Consider the following 21741-nt stretch of genomic DNA (forward strand, 5'->3'; position numbering starts at 1 on the left):
CTATCTTCACTCAATGGTTTTGTAAATATGTTGGCCAATTGTTTTTCTGTGCATATATGCTCAATACATACATTTCCATTTTGCACATGATCCCTAATGAAATGGTACCTTATTTCTATGTGTTTGGCCTTAGAGTGCTGAACTGGATTTTTAGTGAGATTGATAGCACTAGTATTATCACATTTAATAGGAATATTATCTAGTTTAACTCCATAGTCCTCTAATTGTTGCTTGAGCCATAATACTTAGGCACAACAACTACCAGCAGCTATGTATTCAGCTTCAGCTGTGGATAGTGCCACTGAATTCTGCTTTTTACTAAACCATGATACTAAATTGCTTCCAAAGAATTGACATGTGCCACTTGTGCTCTTTCTATCTAATTTGCATCCGGCAAAATCTGCATCTGAGTATGCAAGCAAATCTAGACATGAGTCTCTCGAGTACCATAATCCAATGGTGGTAGTTCCTCTTAAATATCTAAGGATTCTCTTAACTGCACTTAAATGTGACTCCTTAGGATCCGATTGGTATCTAGCACATATCCCTACACTAAATACAATGTCGGGTCTACTAGCAGTAAGATAGAGCAAGGATCCAATTAGTCCTCTATAAAGCTTAATATCAACACTTTTTCCTTTTTCATCTTTGTCTAGCTTACTAGTAGGATTCATTGGAGTGCCAATTCCCTTATGATTTTCATTCCCAAACTTCTTCAGTATTTCCTTTGTATACTTAGTTTGATGAATGAAAATGCCTTCTTTGGTTTGTTTGATTTGTAATCCTAAAAAGAAACTTAGTTCTCCCATCAAACTCATCTCAAATTCTCCATGCATTAAATCAGCAAATTCTTTGCATAGAGTATCATTAGTGGCACCAAAGATTATGTCATCTACATATATTTGTACCACTAATAGATTTTTGTCCTTTCTTTTGATAAATAAAGTTTTATCTACATTTCCTCTACAAAAATCATTTTCAAGCAGAAATTTACTTAGTCGATCATACCATGCCCTAGGTGCTTGCTTTAATCCATATAATGCCTTATGTAGTTTAAACACATGATTTGGCAATTCATGATTTTCAAATCCTGGAGGTTGTTCTACATATACTTCCTCCTCAATAATACCATTTAAGAAAGCACTTTTCACATCCATTTGATACAATTTAAAATCCATGAAACATGCAAATGCTAGAAGTAATCTAATAGCCTCTAATCTAGCTATAGGAGCAAATGTCTCATCAAAATCTATTCCTTCTTCTTGATTGTATCCTTTAGCTACAAGTCTAGCCTTATTTCTTATAACTACTCCATTCTCATCTAATTTATTTCTAAATACCCATTTTGTTCCAATTACTGAGTTATGCTTTGGTCTTTCAGTTAATGTCCATACATTACTTCTTTTAAATTGATTTAATTCCTCTTGCATGGCATTTATCCAATTAGTATCTTTTTCAGCTTCTTCATAAGTCTTAGGTTCTAATTGTGAAACAAATGCAAGATAATCATTTAAATTTCTAAGAGATGATCGAGTTCTTACCCCTTGTGATGGATCACCAATAATTAAGTCTTTAGGATGTCCATGTGCATACCTCCATTCTTTTGGCACGTCTTGGGGTTGTGGTGGCACGCAATCATCTCCCTTATCTTGATTTGGTATGTCATCAATTTTCAACTTCTCAAAATCAATAATTCCTGTATCATCATCAATAGAGTTTTCTTTCCTAGCAGACTCACTATCAGACTCATCAAATATAATATTGACCGACTCTTCCACTACTAAGGTTCTTTTGTTGAATACTCTGTATGCCTTGCTAGATGTGGAGTATCCTAAGAAGATACCTTCATCTGACTTGGCATCAAATTTACTTAAGTCCTCCTTGCCGTTATTTAAGATAAAACATCTACATCCAAACACTTTAAAATATTTTGCAGTGGGTTTCTTATTCTTCCAAAGTTCATAAGGAGTTTTCTTAGTTATAGGTCGTATTAAAACTCGATTTAGAATATGGCAAGAAGTGTTTATAGCTTCAGCCCAAAAGTACTTTGGAAGATTTGACTCGCACAACATTGTGCGTGCCATTTCTGCCAATGTCCTATTTTTTTCTTTCAACAACCCCATTTTGTTGAGGCGTTCTAGGTGCTGAAAATTGATGTGATATTCCATTTTTAGTGCAAAATTCCTCGAAGTGTTGATTTTCAAATTTCGTGCCATGATCACTTCGAATTGCTACCAATGTGAGTTTCTTTTCATTTATGATTTTATTGTATAGTTTCAAAAATTCTGAAAATGCTTCATTCTTATGTGCCAAAAATGAAACCCATGTATACCTTGAAAAATCATCAACAATGACTAGTCCATATTTCTTTCCTCCTAGACTTGTAGTTCTAGTAGGTCCAAATAAGTCCATATGTATGAGTTCAAATGGTCTAGTTGTTGACACTACATTTTTCGATTTAAAAGATGATCTAGTTTGTTTTCCTAATGAACATGGTCCACATATTTTGTCCTTTTCAAAAATCAATTTTGGCACATCCTTTATTAATTCCTTCTTAACTAGTTTTGATATTAATTCCATACTAGCATGTCCTAGTCTTCGATGCCAAAGCCAACTAGTTTCATTCTTCTTTTCTTCATTAGTAATTAAGCATAAACCATTTTTCTTGCCTAATTCATGAAGATCTACTAAGTAAATATTTCTTTGCCTTTGTCCTACAAGTACAATGCTATTATCTTTAGGATTTGTGATTATACATACAGATGCTTCAAATGTAACTTTAAATCCTTTATCACAAAATTGACTTATACTAAGAAGATTATGTTTCAAACCTTTAACTAACAAAACATTTTCTATAAAAACAGATGGAGCAATGAAAATTTTACCCTTTCCAATGATATACCCTTTACCATTGTCTCCATAGGTTACTACTCCACCTTTCTTTGGTTCCAAGGTGACAAATTGATCTTCGTCACCGGTCATGTGTCTTGAACAGCCGCTATCTAGATACCAACGTTTTTCAACTTTATCAGCTGCAAGACACACCTGCAATCAAAATCAAGATGAAACTTTAGGTACCCAAACTAAGTTGGGTCCTTTAGGGTTAGTACTCCATGTTCCTTTTGGAACCCAAACTTTCTTGAATTTAATCTTTTGATTATTACTTGATTTGTTTTGACTAGACTTTCTAAAGTTACATTCATATGCTCTATGTCCTATCTTATTGCAACAATAACAAGTAACATTTTCATTTTTAGCTTTTACAAAGATATTCTTTAAGAATTTTTGTTTTGTATTTGTTCTATAACCTAAACCAGCCTTATTATATACAGCTCTTTGACTATCAAGTATCATATTCAATTTGGTAGAACTAAGAGTAAATTTATCTACCAAGGATTTATACTTTTCAGCATCTTCTTTTAACTTAATATTTTCAGCAATTAGATTCTTGGTTTCATTTTCAAGTTTCCTACTTAACATTTCATAGTTATTAGATAGTTTTATTTTATCTTTAATGAGAGATTGATTTTCTTCTTTTAGAGCTTTATTTTTATTAATTACTTTCTTATGTTCTTCCATGAGTTCTAAAAATGCATCATGTAATTCATCAACAGTAAAATCACAGTCAAGTTCAGAATCTACCTCATCGTCATTGGCCATATGACATATTTGGGCCGTGTCTTGATGATCTTCATCCTCTGAACTTGATTCCTCACTTTCACTCCAATCAGCCATAAAATTCTTCTTTTTCAATTTTCTTGCCATCCACTTCAAATCTGGGTAATCTATCTTATAATGCCCGGGTTTGTTACACTCATAGCAAATAGGGGTTTCTTTCTCCTTTTCTTTGTCCTTACCCTTTTCTTTGTCCTTACCCTTCTCTTTGCTTGAGTTACCTTTAGAGAAGGGCTTCTTTTTATGGAATCTATTCTTACCTCTCATGAATTTTCTGAATTTTCTCCCAAGAACTGCCATCCCTTCTTCATCAATATCTTCATCATCATCTGAATCTTCTGATTCAGATTGTTGTCTAGGGGTGGTAGTTTTTAGGGCTATAGGCTTTCTTCTCTTGACCTCATCTTCAGAATTTTGCCTCATAGTCAACTCATGGGTCATGAGTGATCCTAGAAGCTCCTCTAGCTGCAGTGTGTTGAGGTCCTTTGCTTCTTGTATGGCGGTTACCTTGGCCTCCCAATTCCTTGGTAGAGACCTGAGAATTTTTCGCACCAAATCAGAATTAGAATAAGATTTTCCTAAACTTTTAAGCCCATTTATAATATCAGTAAAACGAGTAAACATATCAGTTATGGACTCGGTAGAATCCATTTTAAACAATTCATACTTATGTACTAATATGTTTATCTTTGATTCCTTGACTTGATTGGTCCCTTCATGTGTGACCTCAAGTCTATCCCAAATTTCTTTGGCAGTGGAGCAAGTGGATATTCTATTGAATTCATTTACATCTAAAGAGCAATAAAGTATATTTATGGCTTTTGCATTTAACTGTGCTAGTCTTCTATCATTTTCATTCCAATCCATTTCTGGTTTGGGTATGATAGTGCCTTCTATATTGAGTGTGGGTGTGTGAGGTCCTCTAGTGATTATTTGCCATAGTTCATAATCTGAAGCTTGAATGAATATCCTCATTCTAGCTTTCCAATATGCATAGTTTGTGCCATTAAATAGAGGTGGTCTATTCGTGGATTGCCCCTCACTCATTGCACCTCCCACTTGGGTTGCCATGATCTTTAACTCTTGATTGTTAGATCAATGAGCACTATTGGAGCACCTTGCTCTGATACCACTTGTTGCCCAAGGTGACAATCCAAGAGGGGGGGGGGGGGGGTGAATTGGTTTCTTTTAAACTTTTGGTGCTTTTAAAACTTTCTTAGTTAAATGCGATGGATGCTTTCTTAGGTTATTTGTGTGAGTTAACTAATGCAAGAATAAAAGATAAAGCAAGAGAGAATGAAAGCACAAGCACAATCCAAACACAACAATGTATAGTGGTTCGGTGCTCTCCTTAGCACCTACGTCCACTCCCCAAGCGTACCCTTGGGATTTCACTATAATCTCGCGGATTACAGTTGGATTGTTTTCCGGGCTCACAATCCAAAAACCTTGTTGGTTTTACGGGCTCACCAACGAACCTTTACAACTATGGTTTTCCGGGTTCACCAAAAACCTTGTTGGTTTTACGGGCTCACCAACGAACCTTTACAACTATGGTTTTCCGGGTTCACCAAAAACCTTGTTGGTTTTGCGGGCTCACCAACGAACCTATATAACTTTGGTTTTCCGGGTTTACCAAAAACCTTTGTTGGTTTTGCGGGCTTACCAACGAACCTTTACAAAGTGTTTAAGCAAATGAAAAGAAAAGATTTAAACTCCTAAATGAGCATATAAAACAATATGAACAATAAAGAAGAGTTAGAAAGAAATTATCGCTTTGAAGTCGCTTTGCTCTTCTTTTTCAAGGAAGCTTCACTCTTCAAGGGGGGAAGGAGCTCTTGATGCCTCTTTGAATGTGCTCAATCCCTTTCTTTGATTCTTGAATGAAGCTCTTGATGAAGGAGATTAGGGCTCTTTGGTTTTCTTGTGTATTCTTTGATTTCCCACTCAAAAGTTGTTTATTCTGATGAATAGTGCCCCTTTAAATAGTTTTCAACCTTCCTTGGACAAGCCCCATTCGTCAGATTTGAAAAACTAGCCGTTACATGCCTTGGGAAGGACAAAAAGTACATCTGCAGAACTAGCCGTTACTGTTCAGCCCGTGTTTGGGTCGGCTCAACCTGTCCTTGGGTCGACCCAACTTTGCCTTGGGTCGACTCAACCATTTCTTGGGTCGACCCTCTCAGTAACCACAGAAACCTCAATTTCAGCCTTCCTTCCCATGGGTTGACCCAACCATTTTTTGGGTCGACTCAAAGTTCACTTGGGTCGACTCAACTTCTTCTTGGGTCGACCCTCTCAGTAATTCCAGAGAACCGTTTTCTGTCTGTCTTTCTGTCTTGCCCTTTGGGTCGACCCTCTCAGAGTTTGGGTCGACTCAAGCTTGGGTCGACTCAACCACTGTGTGGGTCGACCCTCTCAGTAAATCCAGAGAGCATTCTTCCTTTGCGTTTTGAGGTTCTTTGGAGGTTGGGTCGACTCATGCTTACCTTGGGTCGATCCAACTCACTGTTCATTTGTGCTGTTTTTGCAGGAGTGTGCCAAATGATTCCTTGATGTGCCGGGGTCGACCCAATCAACCTATGGGTCGACTCAATTCACACTTTGCTGCATTCTCAAGGTTAGATTCATCCAAATGAACAAGACCATATATATATATTTTCAATTAAGCAAATGTACTGAGAGTAATGAACTTATAAATGAAGTATCAATTTAACTTATAGCATGCTCTAGATAATTCCTTGTTAATCATCAAAATAACACTATCATCCTCATCCTCACCTAGGGCTAATCTTTTTGCCTCGTACTCTCTTTACATCCCATTCTGAAAGACCCAACAATCTTCGAGAGGGTGGTGTATTATCAGTGATATGGGCAATAGTTAGGATTGTCCTTTCGATCGACCTCGTTGGGTCTTTTTTTTTTTAGTTCGGTGAGGGTTCAAGATCTTCTTATCAGCACTATTGCGAACAGCGACCTTACTTTGTCCGACTTGAAAAAGTATTACATCTCGGGACTACCACGAGGTTTGCGTTCTTTAGAAAGAAGAAAGACCGAAAGCCTTAGATGAGATTCCAGACAGAAATTGCTTCTCAAGAAGCTGAGAAGGTAGGCTAATAGACCGGATTGAGTTGATCAACAAGCAGAATCGACATGAACCTTAACGTTGAAATGAGAGATTGGTGAAATGATTGCACAAACAAAGCCTGATGAGGTGGTTTGCTCCTAAAATAGTCCACCCATCCTAAAAGTGGTCTTCCAAGCAATTTCTCCTGCAAACCACTTCGAGGGTGGTCAACCTCCATTAAAACATCATTTTGATATTCTACACAATTCCATCAAAACATATCTTAAGGATATGGGGAGTCCCATCTTTCCATATATCCAAGATATGGAATAACCTAATCAAATCCCATAAGTATTAAACATAAAATTGCACAAAAATAATAAAAGAAGATATATAATGTCCCAACCCCTTTTAAGCAACTTATCTGGTTTTTTAAATTGCTTTCAAGCCATTATCATCCTCTTCAAGATTTGTGCCTTCTATTGATGCTAATTATGCCTTGCATTGATGTTCAGGGCTAAATTTTTCATCATAGTTAAATCGTAATCCTTTGTTTCATTTTTCTTGCATCTTCTAAAAGTCAATTTATTGATAGGAGGGGCTTGATCTTTTCCTTTAGAGCTCATAATATATGGTTCACAAATTGTTTGCTACCATATTTGAGAGTTAATTTATATAGCTTCTCCTCGAAGGCCAGCCATGGAAAACGCTTGTACATGAGTTGTTGGTTCAAGGACCTTCATTCCTATCCTGCTTTCATCTCGAAGACCCAATCATCATATTGGCAAGTCTCTCAAGCTCCCAAAATAGTTCTAAATTAGAACAACTCTGAAAGAATTCCTGTTGGACCTTCTGCATGGTGGGAAAACCAAATTAGCCCGGGCGAACTGTGACGATGATATAGATCAAAAATATAGGATCCTATCTTACCATATCTTAGACATATCGAATAACCTAATCAAATCCCGCATTGTTGGAAATAAAGTTACATAAAAAGTCACGAGAAAGGCAGAAATATCACAGATTTATTCAAAATTTTGTAGAAGGAACACATGGACAATAACTACGAGGATCTTTGGAGAACCTTTTCCTGGAACTTTTCCTTAAAAATGGAAATGAAGAGAAGAACCGCAAGGTCAATCATAGGATGTCACGGGATTCTCATGGTGAGCCAGTGATAGAATGGTTTGAGGAGTAGTTATCGCAGAGGACCACATAGATTCTCCCTCTTGGACATTTTCCAAAACCACATTACAACTGCCAATGTCGAGCCTGGTTTGGACCAGAATCCATGGAACTTGGAAGAAGAAATTTACCTTCAGATGAAGGTCCAACCTGCTATGGAGTTTGTAGATCAATTGACATATGTTACCATTTTTCTGTCTATACTCCTAAGAGCATGCCAGTCTAATTAATTCGATCATATTTAGTTTAATACTCTTACCATTTTTCTTTTTCTCCTTCAATGGCAGACTCACGGCTCTGAACATGGTGGATCTGGGGGCATGCCTATCAACGTACCCATCTAATTCTAGACTTTGGATTCTCGGGAAACACGGTTTTGGCAAAAAAAAATCCAAAATAAATGGACAACTTGGAATAGGTCCATAGAGGTACGGACAGCATCAAAAGATTTTCTTTTGGAGAGATCTACTAGAAACAAAGCAACTTCAACCACCTATCATGATGTCAACACATATCATGACTTGCTGATTTGAGTAATATATATAATCCTTAAGCTGTTTACAAAAGAAGATAGACAAATAGCAACTCAAGGAAGCAGATAAACCTTATACACCTCTTTGCCAGTGGTGCTGACTTAAGGACTTCAACCTGCATCACCATATAGCCTCCACCATAGAAAAGTGTCAAGAAACATACGTGAGAGGACCTTCAGCTCGCAAGGCTTCTTTTTTTTCTACACCTCTATTGGCTAGGTTTTTCTCCTCCAGCTTAGACTCGCAGCATATTTTGTGGTCAGGAAGGTATGGAGTTTTTTCTGCTTTAATGGATGCCGTTGCCCGTAATCACTTCAGAAATTAACTAAGAGAAACACTTCAGATTCAGCTTCACTTCAGATAATAACGTTGTGAGGCTGGTAATCTGAACTTTCTTTCTTGTGAATAACAGAACATGAATAAAGTCACACAGTGCGAAGAACCAATTTTTGTGAATAGCAGAACTGTTGCTACAGAGAGAACTCTTCCTTGGGAAAAGACTCCGGCATCTGGAATCTGGATGCCCTCTATCTCCGTACTTTGATGGGCAAATCTCAGAATGGGATAAGAGGAATGCAACTTATCATGATTCATGTGGCTCCGAGGGGCCAGAGAAAATGTCTCCCTTCTTGGTAAGTGGTGGATCCTCGGGAAGAAGAGGGGCGGAGTCATCATTTACATATAAGATACTCTTGCCTGCCTGTGCCTCTTTGTAGCGGGCCCATGTGACCAGGTATAATCCAGCAATGATCAAAGCACCCCCAATAACGCTGCTAGGACATGGGAATAAAGAGTTATGGCATGAAACGGAGGTCTAATTGACCTAAAGCCTACAAAATTAACAACAGCATGCATGCTTGAAGAATTGACTTGTATTATAACCAATGTAAGATATTGATAATTAACTTAACCACAAAAAGTGTCAAAACTTGACTGGCACCTCTCACCTAAGGGCTTTCCCCTAGAGGAGGTCTTGAGTTTAAATCCCAGGTATTGCAAAAAAAAACTTAACTATAAAAAATTGACTCCAATTTTCAGCCCACAAATTACTCAGATTAGAAAATGTGAAACTGAATAAAACAGTGACATAATAGCTGATAAAAAGGTACCAAAGCACAACAAAGACAGAAAATGCCAAGCCATAATGTTGGGATATGGATTGGAGTAAGACCTTCCGAGATAGATGGCGTTTCCCAGGAACACTTTTGACAGGAAGGCAGAAAATGCAGGTTGGAGTGGATTGTACAGAGACACTAATGTAGGTCCTATGATTTTGTTGGACCATGTCGTTAGCCCATAGTTAAGAGCAGATGCAATGATTCCCTGAAAGAGTAGGTCATACATGATGTTATGTATAGTGCATAAGAAGATAAAATCAATTGCTTCATCAAATTCTAGTTACCACATATTTAAAACTAAATTCAGTTCTGGGTACTACAGAAGGCGTGTTGGAGATTCACAGGGTGTCAACCTTATTTTGTGCAGTATATTGTTCCAAAGTGCAAAAATTAGTCCACTCTTTAGAAATGCTACTAAGAGGGAAATAGGATCAATCAAAAGATGCTAACAGAACCCAATTGTCCAAACATAAATGAGGTACAGGAAAGCAGGTTTGTTGTTGGAGATCAAAAAAGGCATGCATGACTTGCTGAGCTTTTAAAAATATATTCTTAAAAGTTAAAAGTGAAACGCATGAAGTGTAAAATCTTACAGCATATAGGACAGCTATTATCTCAGACCATGTCAAGGTCCAGTCTGTAGAACCATTAGTTGCAAGCAGTCCTGTCGATACCATCAAGAATGCACCAAAAGCATAAGAGTATGCTGTTAAAGATAAACTGGCAGGATACTTTGTCAATACTGGAGCCTGAAATTGTTGAAAAATCATATGAGATTGCAAAAGGACTACAGAATTATAAAGAAAAGAAAAAGAAAGAAAACTTTAAATGAATTGATACCACTCACCCTTTGCAATGATCTCACCATATTAAACAAGAAGTCAAAATTCAAGTATCTGCACTTTTGTGCAACTTACAGTCTTCCCAACTAAAATCTTATTTGACAAGATTGAGTTTAACACTATCTAGTATCTACTAATTTGGCGTTCTTCAGAAAAAGGTTATCTAAGTTTTATTAAGATGCAAGGTTCGTCGTTTTAGTACCGGACCCTATACCGGTGCCACACTAGCATAATATCGGTACGGTACAGTACGAAAATTTTTTACATACCGAGTGTAGGTACACCACTCATATCGGATACTGGTACCGAACCGATACAGTACGGTATGTCCCGTACTGTCCAGTTCGGGCCGGTATGGCATACTATATTAAGATGTTAATACTGTTGGAGGTAACCACGAATACCCCGAACTTTGTATCATCTCTACCCCAAAATTTGTCTTTAATTACTTCTTCTGCTCTGCATACAGTGCATAATCATAATTATTTTCTAAATTGAAAGCTATGTTGGTTTGCCGGGCAGCGGACTTGTTGCCTCTATAGAAGGCTCATTACAGGCGAACTAAAACAAAAATACCACACAACAACAACTGATATAGGAAAATTTATCACATATCATGAGTGTAATGTTTATTGTAGCAAAATATTACATGAAATCACACCCTAAATGTGTCCTTGGACATGCCTGTATACTAGTTTTTACAAGTATCCATGCAATGTATAAAGGAAGAGCATCGCAATGGGGCCCAACATGTTAACAGAAGAATCCCTGCAACACTGGCAGCCACATGGCAAGAGGGGGATTGTTGGGATTTACAAAGGTGTACAATTCATGGGAAGATTGGGGTATAAAGTACCAAGTCTCTCATGCCACATGACCAACCAGCAGTATATGGTAATAGATTTGGGCTTTGTAGTATTAATCTGAAAAGGAGTATGACTTCTAAAATTCAAATAAATAGGGCAACAGTAGCTTCTGTAATCCAGTACCTGTAAAGCTAGATAAGCAGCCATGCAACAACAATTTCCAATTAAACACAAAACACCAATGTGCCATTTGTCAAAACCAAACTCAAGCAATCTTGATGCTAGAGACCCAGCCAACTCAAGCTGAGGCTTCATTCTTGCCCCATTCTGAGATATTCCATCAGAGACACTGGGTCCAATTATCGCTGGACCTCTATATAAAACCATCAATATGGCCCCTGAAACACAGACAAGCGTGCCCAAAACCTTCATGTGGCTTTCATATGTACGCAAGTTCACCATCTCAGCACTGCATGTAGTAAACATCAGAGTGAATTCAGAAAGGAACAGACTTGATTAAAGGTGTAGCAGTCCAGAGCAAAGAGGAAAGCAGCTCACCCCAATAACACAGCGAACATAAATGTGAAGACTGGTATTGCAGGCTGAACAGCTGCTGCATAAGTTGGATTTGTGTAACTGAGCCCCAGAAGAAATAGAAGCTGGTTGCCAAAAATCCTAGAAAAGGAACAATAACTGAATGGTTTGGTCTTTACTTAAATTATAAAGACCCAGCTGAACTGGTACAATTTAGGAGCTTACCCAGTTAATCCAAGAAGGCAAAATGATGCGAGAAGCCGACGAGTCAGTGGTGGGCGAACCCTCCTGCCGAAAATCATGGTCATATTAATTCTAACTACATTACAACAAAGTAACAAACAAGGCAAAAAATCAACATAGACAAAAACCTTATGATAAACCAAGAGATATTGGCAAAAGGAAATGTGGACCTCATTCTATTTCTATAGAATTTAAACTGACAACTCTAAATTTTCCATAAAACAAAGTGCGGATGACCATAGAATAACTTCAAGAAAAACAAGATAAAAAAGGACTTGCAATTTGCAAATGTTTGCAAAACAGAGCCATCATAATTGATAACAATGCATTGCCAGTATTTACTTCTGTGAGATGATGATGAATATTAAGAATCTGAAATAGAATAGAATACAATACAATGGGATAAAAGAACATGCAAATTTATATAAGCTCAGTTTACTCCATTGGCTAAGGTCAATCTGTAATGTCAAGCTGAGCTTAGCTACTATTGGCTACAAAATGAAGGCCGTCCAATTTGTCCCATACCTGGTGGTTTGGGACCAATGTGTTTGGAACCTTTCTTTGGGAGATAGAAAGACCTTGCACTGATATCAATTACAGCTTAGTTGCAAATTTTGGATCTTTTATTTTAGTGCCATTGATAGACTACTTCTGTCAATCCTACATTTTGAAGCAAGGTCTGCTGTACTGCCCGTCACAAATGTACTGTATTGTAACGAGAGAAAACTGGCACGAAACACACATTCAAGTCAGTACAAGCCCTATACCGCCACTACCAAAGCGTACTACCTCATACAAAGCTGTACCAACCCGTACCGAAGCGTACCGACCCATACGAGGCATACCGAGATATGTATCAGTCCGTACCGAACGTACCGAGATAAAAATTAAGAAAATAAATAAATAAATTTTGGTATAGAGGTGTATCATACCATACTAAATTGATAAGGTACTGATATGGTACCCGGTACTGAAATTGCTGATCATGTTTTGAAGGATATCAAAGCGCACATGTTTTAGCTTCAGAAGGCTTGAACAATCTGGAATCTATGTACTGGTACGACGACCTCCCCAATCAATTGTGAGAATCAGCTAAAGTTGACAACTATTGTTGTATCTTCTCTAGAATTTGAATATCCTATCTCTTTACCAGAAAAATTCGCATATCTTTCATTTCTTCTCTTACTTACCATCTGTAAAACCAGACTCGGTCAGAACACTTGATCCATGCGTACCAGATATCAAGACAATCAATCCAGACCCCACAAACTCATACTCATCAATCCATTATAAGCCCACCACAACCAGAAGAGATCCTTCATCAGTTGGGGTATAACCAAAGGAGAACCAATCAATTTGATTCAGAAAGAAAGGAATAAAGAATCAAGTAATGATCTATCACAGTATAAAGAGACACTAAATGTATTAGACTAGAAAGAGAGAGAGAGAGAGAGAAGGGGGCGGGGTCCTCACCTCTCACGGAAGAAGGCGAGGGGGCCGAGGATGCAGAGGGCGAGGAGGTCACGGTAGACACAGAAGACGACTTGGTTCATCCCCACGTCCAGCACCGATTTCGTGAGCACGTGGTAACCTCCGTTCGCCGCCTGCACCACCGCCATCGCCGCGTGCGCCCTCGCCGTCCTGCTGCCTCCCCCCGCCATCCTCTCCTTCCTCTCCTCCTCTGAGCTTTCTCCGTTCTCTCACCTAATAGCTGCAGTATTTCCCCCTCTCCCTACTCTTCCCCATCCTAAGAAAAGTCCTTAATTTGCCTAAAAAATGGTAAAGCCCAGTAAAGTCTTCGCTTCTTCGTACAAGCGGCGAGACACGTCCCCATCGCGTGAGACGCACGCCTAGCAGCTACCGGATGGCGGATGGTCCCATTTGATTTGTATACTCTTCCATCCAACTCCATTCCCGGGCTTAGCTGGTAGTGAGGAGAAGTTCCTTCACAGTGTGAATCATTCCCCGACAATCTCGGATTCTTCTCTCCAGATCCTGAAATAACTGGCGATCGACCCACATGCCGCCCAACGGTAAATAAATACTGGGACCGGAGAAGGATCATAGGTTTGAACTATTAAAAAAAAAAAAAAAAAAATTTGCATGGATACCGTTCTAAACATCAAATTTTACGGAAATACTTTTTCAAAATTTATATTTGCATATATACCCTCATAAAACTCTGTTATTGTATAAATTCTCGTAATATAACAGTTGTTCTAACGGTATTAAAAAAAAGTCATATTTATATTAGTTAAAAATAAAATAAATTTTTAAAATTATGCTATTGTTTTTATTTTCTTTTTCTGCTATCGAGATCGTGATATATTTGCATATCTACTCATTAAGAATATTTTAATCATTTTAATTTGAAACTATTGATTTTTTAACGTCGTTAGATAGCATGGATGCATATGCAAAAATAAAAATAAAAAAAAAATAGAATGGCAAAACAAGTGTTTTACGAGGGTATACATGCAAATATCAATTTTGGAAGGATATTTATGCAAAATCCTATATTTAGGAGGGTATTAATGCAAAAAATCCAAAAAAAATAATTTGTTTAATTATTGTGTTGGCAATTAATTGCAAGTTATCTTTGATGAGTCGGTGCTGGATGGAGGTACGCGAGGCGGGGACAGGCTTTGTTATACGGAACCCTCACATTAGGATAGTGGCAGCGGGCGATTGCCAGTTGAAAAAAAAAAGTTTGTTTAATTATTGTGTTGGCAATTAATTGCAAGTTATCTTTGACGAGTCGGTGCTGGATGGAGGTACGCGAGGCGGGGCAGGCTTTGTTATACGAGACCCTCACTCCAGGGTAGTGGCAGCGAGTGGTTACCAGTTGTTCGACGCATCAGTTCCGGAGGCGAAGTTGTGAGCTGCCTGGGCAGATCTTCGCCATTCGCAGCAAGTCATGCGGGCCGACTCGATCATCTTGAAGGGCGATTTGGCTACGGTCATTGGATGGATTCAGAGGGGTCCGAGTGATGACAGCACAGACCACCTCCTGATCCGAAATATTGGGATAATGATGAGAGATGGTGTAGCCTTCAAAGCCAAGCATGTATTCAGAAAGGCCAACGAGGTAGCTGACTGAGAGGCTACCAACGCGGTCCACCACTCAGGATATGCCCTGTGATCAGGAGAAGGGAACCTGCCACTAGCACTCCATGAGCTTGTATTTTTTGATTTTCTTGAGTGTATTCATATACGCATTGTATGAAGAACCCGTCAAAGAAAAAAAAAAAAAGCAAGTTATAAGAGAAATTTGAGCATACATTGATATATGATTATTCTGCTGAACCAATTGTGTTTTGCATTTTCCAGACAGTTAGGGCTCGTTTGGTTCGCGGGAAGCATTTTCCTTCCTAGGAATATGATTCCTGGAAAACAAATTCCTAGGAAGAGGATGCCTAGGAAAGTACTTTTGGCATGTTTGGTTGATCATGGAAAAGTGACAAATTTCCAAGGTGCTTATATTTGGTTGGCTATCCACTTTCCTAGGAAAGTTATATATAATTCCTATTATGCCCTTAATAAAAATTAGGTTTTTAATGCCTCTTTAATGCTTCTTTAATGCTGAAGAGACTTTTTGGAAAAAAGTAAAAATGGAGTGATCCCGCCTCATGGGAAAGTAACTTTCCCATGTTTCTCATGGGAAAGACTTTTCCATGAAATGCGGGAATCACATTCCCATGGGAATACAACTTTTCCTTCTCTCTCCTTTGAAAACTCCAACCAAACAAGAGGCATCTCATTACTTTCCCGTTGACCACACTTTCCCCCCTTCTTTTTCCGCGAACCAAACGAGCCCTTAGTGATTAAGTCTGAGCAGGAGATCCCAACTAGTACACGGCATAAATGGTCACCAGCTACTAACCTCCCGCGCTTGCCCAAAGTTCAAATATGCTGGCTTTGCACAAAGTACCTGTGAATAAAGCAAGACATGAACTTTGACATCAAACATATTTGCAAGGATATCCGAAAGCAGCACGTAGTGCTTGGGATGGTAATTAAGCTCTGTGAATTGCAAATACCATATTATTCCTTACAGGAAGGATTGCACCCAATAGTTACAAATTCAGATTAAAAATAATAACAGAGTTAGCGAACCAAGATGTCGCAAAGAGCATCCAAGGTGGTGATGATACTGCAGGTGTTCCTAGTGATCCAAAAGTGATCTAATCCTTGCACTCGGTCAGCATATTCAACTTAATTGTCTTGTTTCTTCAGAAGGGAGGCGAGCCCTATGGGCCAACTGTTGCTAGCTGATTTCTCCTGCTTAGGGGTAACCTCCGATGACCTGCAATCGACACAAAATAAGAAAAAAGGTGGAGGAATCGCTGCACAAGATGGTGAAAGATGAGCAAAACATTGTAGCAAACAAGAGATTGCATTTATTTACAATGTGACGATGATATCAGAGGAAGTTCCATGGCACAGTAACAAATGAAGGACCACCATACCAAACCATAAATCCGTAGATAACACTTATATGGCAGTCCTTCTAGAGATGTCCTTTAGATACAGAATCAAACCATTAAAAGGTAATAGCTGAAAACATTATATCAAAAGCAATCTGTAGATAAAAAGCCAACCCCTACCTGCCTCTTGAATAACTAGTGAAGGTTTCCATAATGCAATCGATTGTGTTAGTAAATGTACAACCAGGCCCTTTTGGGCTAGAAGAATTGTCACTACTACAAGAATCCCTCACGAAATCTCTCATACATAAAGGTCTATGCATGGGCAACCTCATAGAGGTGACTTAATAAGAGCTCTGTCACGTTCTAATAGGGACCATACTCTAGCCCTCACTAAGCTTTGCTACCTTATGCCTTGCTAAGCAATATGTGAAAAATGTATATCCTTGCCCTAGTAGCATGTCAGTGAAGACAGGTTTAGCATCAGTATGATGTCCCATTTGGATGTAGTCAAGCAAATAGAACATATGATCATTCCCCAGAAAGCCATGATGCCACTTGATCAGTACACGGAAACACTCAAGGTTAACTCCATTGTTTTCATGATGTGATATCCATACTTGTCAGTACCAACTCCTCTTTCTTACCCTCAATTTTCCCATCCACTCGAAGTTGCTGGTAGGTTTGGCAAAGCCCTACCAGTTTATTATCAAAAGCTGATGACAGGTAGAACAAACTGGTGCTCAGAAGTGAAACAACTTTTCAAGAAAAACCTCGATTTAGTTATTAAACTAACCTGGTCAATGAACATCGGAATGATATTTTAATGAGAGTTCGAAGTGTCCATATAATTAAATAATCTGATAGAAGCTTCAAAAAGTCAACTCAGTGAGCAATATCTTATGCACATTTGTACTCAATTTTATAAGGTTTTATGGTGCAGCTCATACGAAAATGGTCCTGAACACCAAGAAAGTGTCATTTCTTTCCTTTTTCTGGGAAAAATAAAGCATGCAAGTATAAAGTTATATGGTAAAAGATAAATAAAGAGAATAGGAACTAATATGCATACACAGGAGGCAGTGGACCCTCATAAGCAAATGTTGATATGCCTTGACGCTGCTTATGCTTGGGATTGGCAGTGCATAATACATAGACTCTCCCACGACGCTTAACTGTTCTACAAAATTCACAGAGTTTCTTCACTGATGACCTCACCTTCATGGCTGTTTAAGATCAAAAGGTAAGCAAAATATCAGCTATAAAAGATAATAGATATTGATGCAAGATTTTGCAAACTCCTAGGCCTTCTTCTTTTAGTTCATTCATCTTTTCTTGAGTCAACATCTTAGTGACGCTAATCATCCAAATTCGCCTTCATCCAATAACTAAGAATTCAAGAGTTGTATTTATCTCCCTCCTCTACGAAGGGTTTTGTTTGTCTTAGCCCATGCTACACATTAATATCATAAACAAATTGAACAAAGAGAGATGAATTAGAAAAGATTTGGCAAACAAAGATGGAACATAAATAATCAGAAAAGAAAAAAATATTTCTCCTCTATCACTGATGAATGGTGAATGAATGTTTTCCTATCAACCATATTATCAATTTACTAAATAATATCAAGAAAAGAGAAATTTAGTGATTTTTTCATAAAAAATCTTTAGCAGTTAAAAATGGAAATATTTACGGAAATCATGGTAGCACGAGGAACAGGTTATAAGGGAGTTTGATACTTGTCTGTTGTTGAAAAAGAAAATGTAATTATGTACAAGTTCACTTTAAGTCAATAATGAAATAAAAGCCCTTATTGAAGTTCCACATCTCAAGACTCCTAACACCTCTAGTGGGAATCTACCGATATTAAATAAATGGATCCCTTATAGGAGACTTGTATGTTTGCTTTTCGATGCTGTTTAAAAGGGCTTTTGCACAGCTGACCTTGGCTCATGTCTTTAAGATATATCAAATTCAATATTTTATTTACTAATTAAATAGACGGACAACTATGCTTTTAAAAGTACACTGGGGTTAAAACAGACAATATATGCTTGTCCTACAACCAATTTCCCTATCCTGTGCATCAGAGTATGATTTTTCAGCTTAAACATGATTTTAAGATATCGAAAATGATTTCAGTTACACTTTCTTTTCTGATTTCATGCCCCTTTGATTTTCATAACTAAATTACATTGGTCACAAGTACCTGAATTAAAATAGTCATGAGATTGAAGCATCCATAAAAGTGAAACAATTTTTTTACCATCATCTTATTCCTAAATGCTTTCTCAGTGGTCAGCATTAAGTCTTTGTCTACTTAAGAAAATCATCCAAATTGCAAACAATTGATTTGTTCAATTCACTATAGTATTTTCTCCATATGATTTGCATAACAGACAACGGATATGAAGTAGAAGATAAAAAGTAAACGAGCATAAACACTGCCCCTCGACAAGGAAAATTGCAGAAAAAATATACCCCCAAGCAGATAATTTAATTTTATGGTGAACCTTTTGGTCAATAAGACATCAAAGATACGGAAAGGCCGAGATGGGGGTTAAGGGATTCAGCTGTAAGTTCTAGTGAAGGAAAAGAGATGGGGGTTAGGGTAGATAGCATAAATTGTCATTTAACAAGACAACAGAATGACCTTGTTTATGTAATGTGATTATCATTAGAAGAATAACCCTTTAAGTACATAAAATCCCAATATGCGATGTTTTTATTATCAAATCATGCCCTTAGTGCGATGAGAGTGAAACCGGAGCAAAATGAAAACAGATGCTTACATAGGAAATAATACTTGGAGCAAATGTTAATCTTACCAGAGATTTTGCGAAGCCACCAAAGGTCAAGGGAAGTAACCAGACCTGAGTCTGGGTCACAGGAGACTACGGGAGGCACCATTACTCTTGAAATCTTATCATTCATGAAAGCAAGAAAGAGAAGAAAAAGGTTAAAGGTATCACAACCCTCTGAATTAGCGATAAGGCAACTAAGAGCTATATTCCATTTAGTCTTAGAAACAAGTAGCACCAAACTGATGGATCTAAAGACCTTAATCATGGTCTCAAAAGGATATAAGAGTAGGATTATGGGGCCTACTGAAAATAAGAAAAGAACATAGAAGTATTGTGAGAAAGAGTAGAAATCATCCAATTGGGGTTTTGGTGAGGCGGGAAGTAAGGGTTCCTGCTGGATGTGGAGCTTGTCAGGCGACGAAGGAGCCCATCTACCATGTTCTTTTTGGGTGCCCGAGAGCCAATCAGATATGGAGATGTGCTTCATCTCAGCCTAACCAGAGGCAGATGTGGGCGTCCACTGAGGAGTTCCTACGATATTTGGAGGCCTCGGTTCGGGGGTCTGTACGAGAGGAGAGGGGGACTCGTGATGCCTACTTGGCCTATCACTGTTGGCTGGAGAGGAATACACGGGTTTTCAACGGCGAGAGCCTCCATCCGAGGGTGGTGGCGGACCGAGCTCTACGGCATGCGGCGGAGATCACCGACACTATTGAGGCTTCACCTATTAGGTTGGTCAGCGACATCTGGGGCCCCCATTCTGCTCTTGCAGCGTCCAGGACGATATTGGTATCCTGGGTGCCCCAACCCCCTAGCTTTCTTAAGGTGAACTTCGATGGCAGCGTAGCAACGGACGGAAGTTGCGGAGGTGTAGGATTTATTATTAGCGATCATGACGCCAGACTTGTGGCAGCAAGTGGACGGAGGATTTTTGATTCATCAGTGGTGACCACGGAGTTTCGGGTGGCCTAGGAGGGTGTCTCTTATGCGAGGCGGGTGCTAGGTGCGGGTTGCATCCTTCTCGAGGAGGACTCGACCACGGTGATCGAGTGGATCCGGAAAGAGGGGTGCTCAATTGAGGACCGGCTGCTGCTCCACGATATCCGCAGGGATTTGGAGGAGGTTAACTCCTACCAAGCCACGCACATATATCGGGAGACGAACGGTGCTGTAGATTGGGTTGCTTCCTTCGCGGCTCATCATTCGGAAGGCTTTTTCTGGATAGACCACGGGGCTGTGCCTATACCTTTGCGCAGCATTTTGTTTTCTGATTTTATTGGCCATCTTCACACTCGTCAGGTGTGAGCCGCCGATGTACCCAAAAAAATATATATATTCATTTCAATGGACAACTAGGTTAAGGTAATGATATCATGGAACTACTAAATATTAATTAAAGACAATTAGTGATTAGAATAGATGTTAATGAAGCCTCTTACCAAATGCAATGCATGCACTTGCTTTAATTCTCCACTGGTAACAATTCTCAATATGAAAGATACTAAGGCCATGGTTCATAATCTAATCATGGCCAATCTGTTGGTTCACTCTATCCAAATTAGCCATCTTAGTTAGCCCCTTTGGGAGGTTTAAAGGCTGGGTCCATGATTTGGCTCTTGACTTGATGTATTTTATTGTTGAAATTTGCATGTATTTAGGCACACGATAAGAATAAATCCCATTAACATTAACAACCATATTAAACTAAAAAAATCATGAGATAAATGGGCAAAAATATGTCATAATCAAAAGAAGGTTACAGATTTCATCGGTATTTTCACAAGAATGATGTAAAAAATTTTGATCTAACATTTTCAACCAAAATAGGTGCATAACAAGTTAACACGGAAGCAGTCAAACAGCAGCTACAAGGCAAGATTTATAGAACCCTAATATCAAAATCCGTTCATAAAACCAAAACAAGATATAAATTTGATCTCAGAAACATAAATTAAGAGATAAAATGAAAAGTTTACTAAGGATGAACAAGAAAGACTGTGGGAGAGGGGGTTGTTGGGTTTGGGAGGAGACCTGAGGATTAGGGTGAGGAGGCGGAGCCACGGAGGTGCTTGTGGTCGTGGAAGCAGTGGCCGGCGATGGATACGACGGCGGCGATCAGAGAAATAGAGGCCGATGACAGTGGCGGCCGGCTAGAGGAAAGGGGGGAGGGACGGCGTTCTGACTCGAGAGCGGAGACGTGATAAGGGCTAGGAAGGGAGAGACCGGAGTCATTGATTGTGGGCTGCGAGCCGCGCCCAGGCCATGCCATTGCGTTGTTGATGCCCAGACCTTGGCCTACGGCCCGTCATGCTCAGCCCGGCCTAACAAGATGGGCTTGTCGGTAGATTTCAGCATTGGTCCACTCTCTTGACAACAAACAAAATTATCCATATTTGGAGGGACATGACTTGTTTCATGGAAAAAAAATTCTTTATTTGATTGGAGGGATAAGTGCAAGAGATGAGTGCATGCATATATTAGATTTTTGTTGTTGTTCTCATATTCT

At 38.8% G+C, this 21741-nt stretch overlaps 2 protein-coding genes across 3 annotated transcripts; both read right to left on the reverse strand.

Moving 5' to 3' along the window:
* Nucleotides 1-8366: 8366 nt before the first annotated feature.
* On the reverse strand, nucleotides 8367-14008 carry LOC103721314 (WAT1-related protein At5g45370-like). Its single transcript, XM_008811477.4, has 7 exons — nucleotides 13477-14008; nucleotides 11986-12048; nucleotides 11785-11901; nucleotides 11410-11695; nucleotides 10172-10327; nucleotides 9632-9783; nucleotides 8367-9230 (listed from the first exon to the last, which is right to left on the reverse strand). The coding sequence occupies exons 1-7, from the start codon at nucleotides 13662-13664 to the stop codon at nucleotides 9044-9046; spliced, it is 1149 nt and encodes a 382-aa protein (XP_008809699.2). The 5' UTR covers nucleotides 13665-14008; the 3' UTR covers nucleotides 8367-9043.
* Nucleotides 14009-15984: 1976 nt separating this feature from the next.
* On the reverse strand, nucleotides 15985-21475 carry LOC103721315 (39S ribosomal protein L36, mitochondrial-like). 2 transcript variants are annotated; one of them, XM_039123652.1, is made up of 4 exons: nucleotides 21267-21475; nucleotides 19260-19353; nucleotides 17503-17656; nucleotides 15985-16309 (listed from the first exon to the last, which is right to left on the reverse strand). In XM_039123652.1, exons 2-4 carry the CDS (start codon nucleotides 19339-19341, stop codon nucleotides 16219-16221), a joined length of 327 nt encoding a protein of 108 aa, XP_038979580.1. In that variant the 5' UTR covers nucleotides 19342-19353; nucleotides 21267-21475; the 3' UTR covers nucleotides 15985-16218. The 2 variants fall into 2 exon arrangements, 1 of the variants encoding a protein (XP_038979580.1); XR_001880229.3 differs by lacking the exon at nucleotides 19260-19353 and having other exon boundaries at nucleotides 21267-21469.
* Between the last annotated feature and the right edge of the window lie 266 nt (nucleotides 21476-21741).

Source organism: Phoenix dactylifera, chromosome 2, assembly GCF_009389715.1.
Source record: "Phoenix dactylifera cultivar Barhee BC4 chromosome 2, palm_55x_up_171113_PBpolish2nd_filt_p, whole genome shotgun sequence".
NCBI lineage: Eukaryota > Viridiplantae > Streptophyta > Magnoliopsida > Arecales > Arecaceae > Phoenix > Phoenix dactylifera.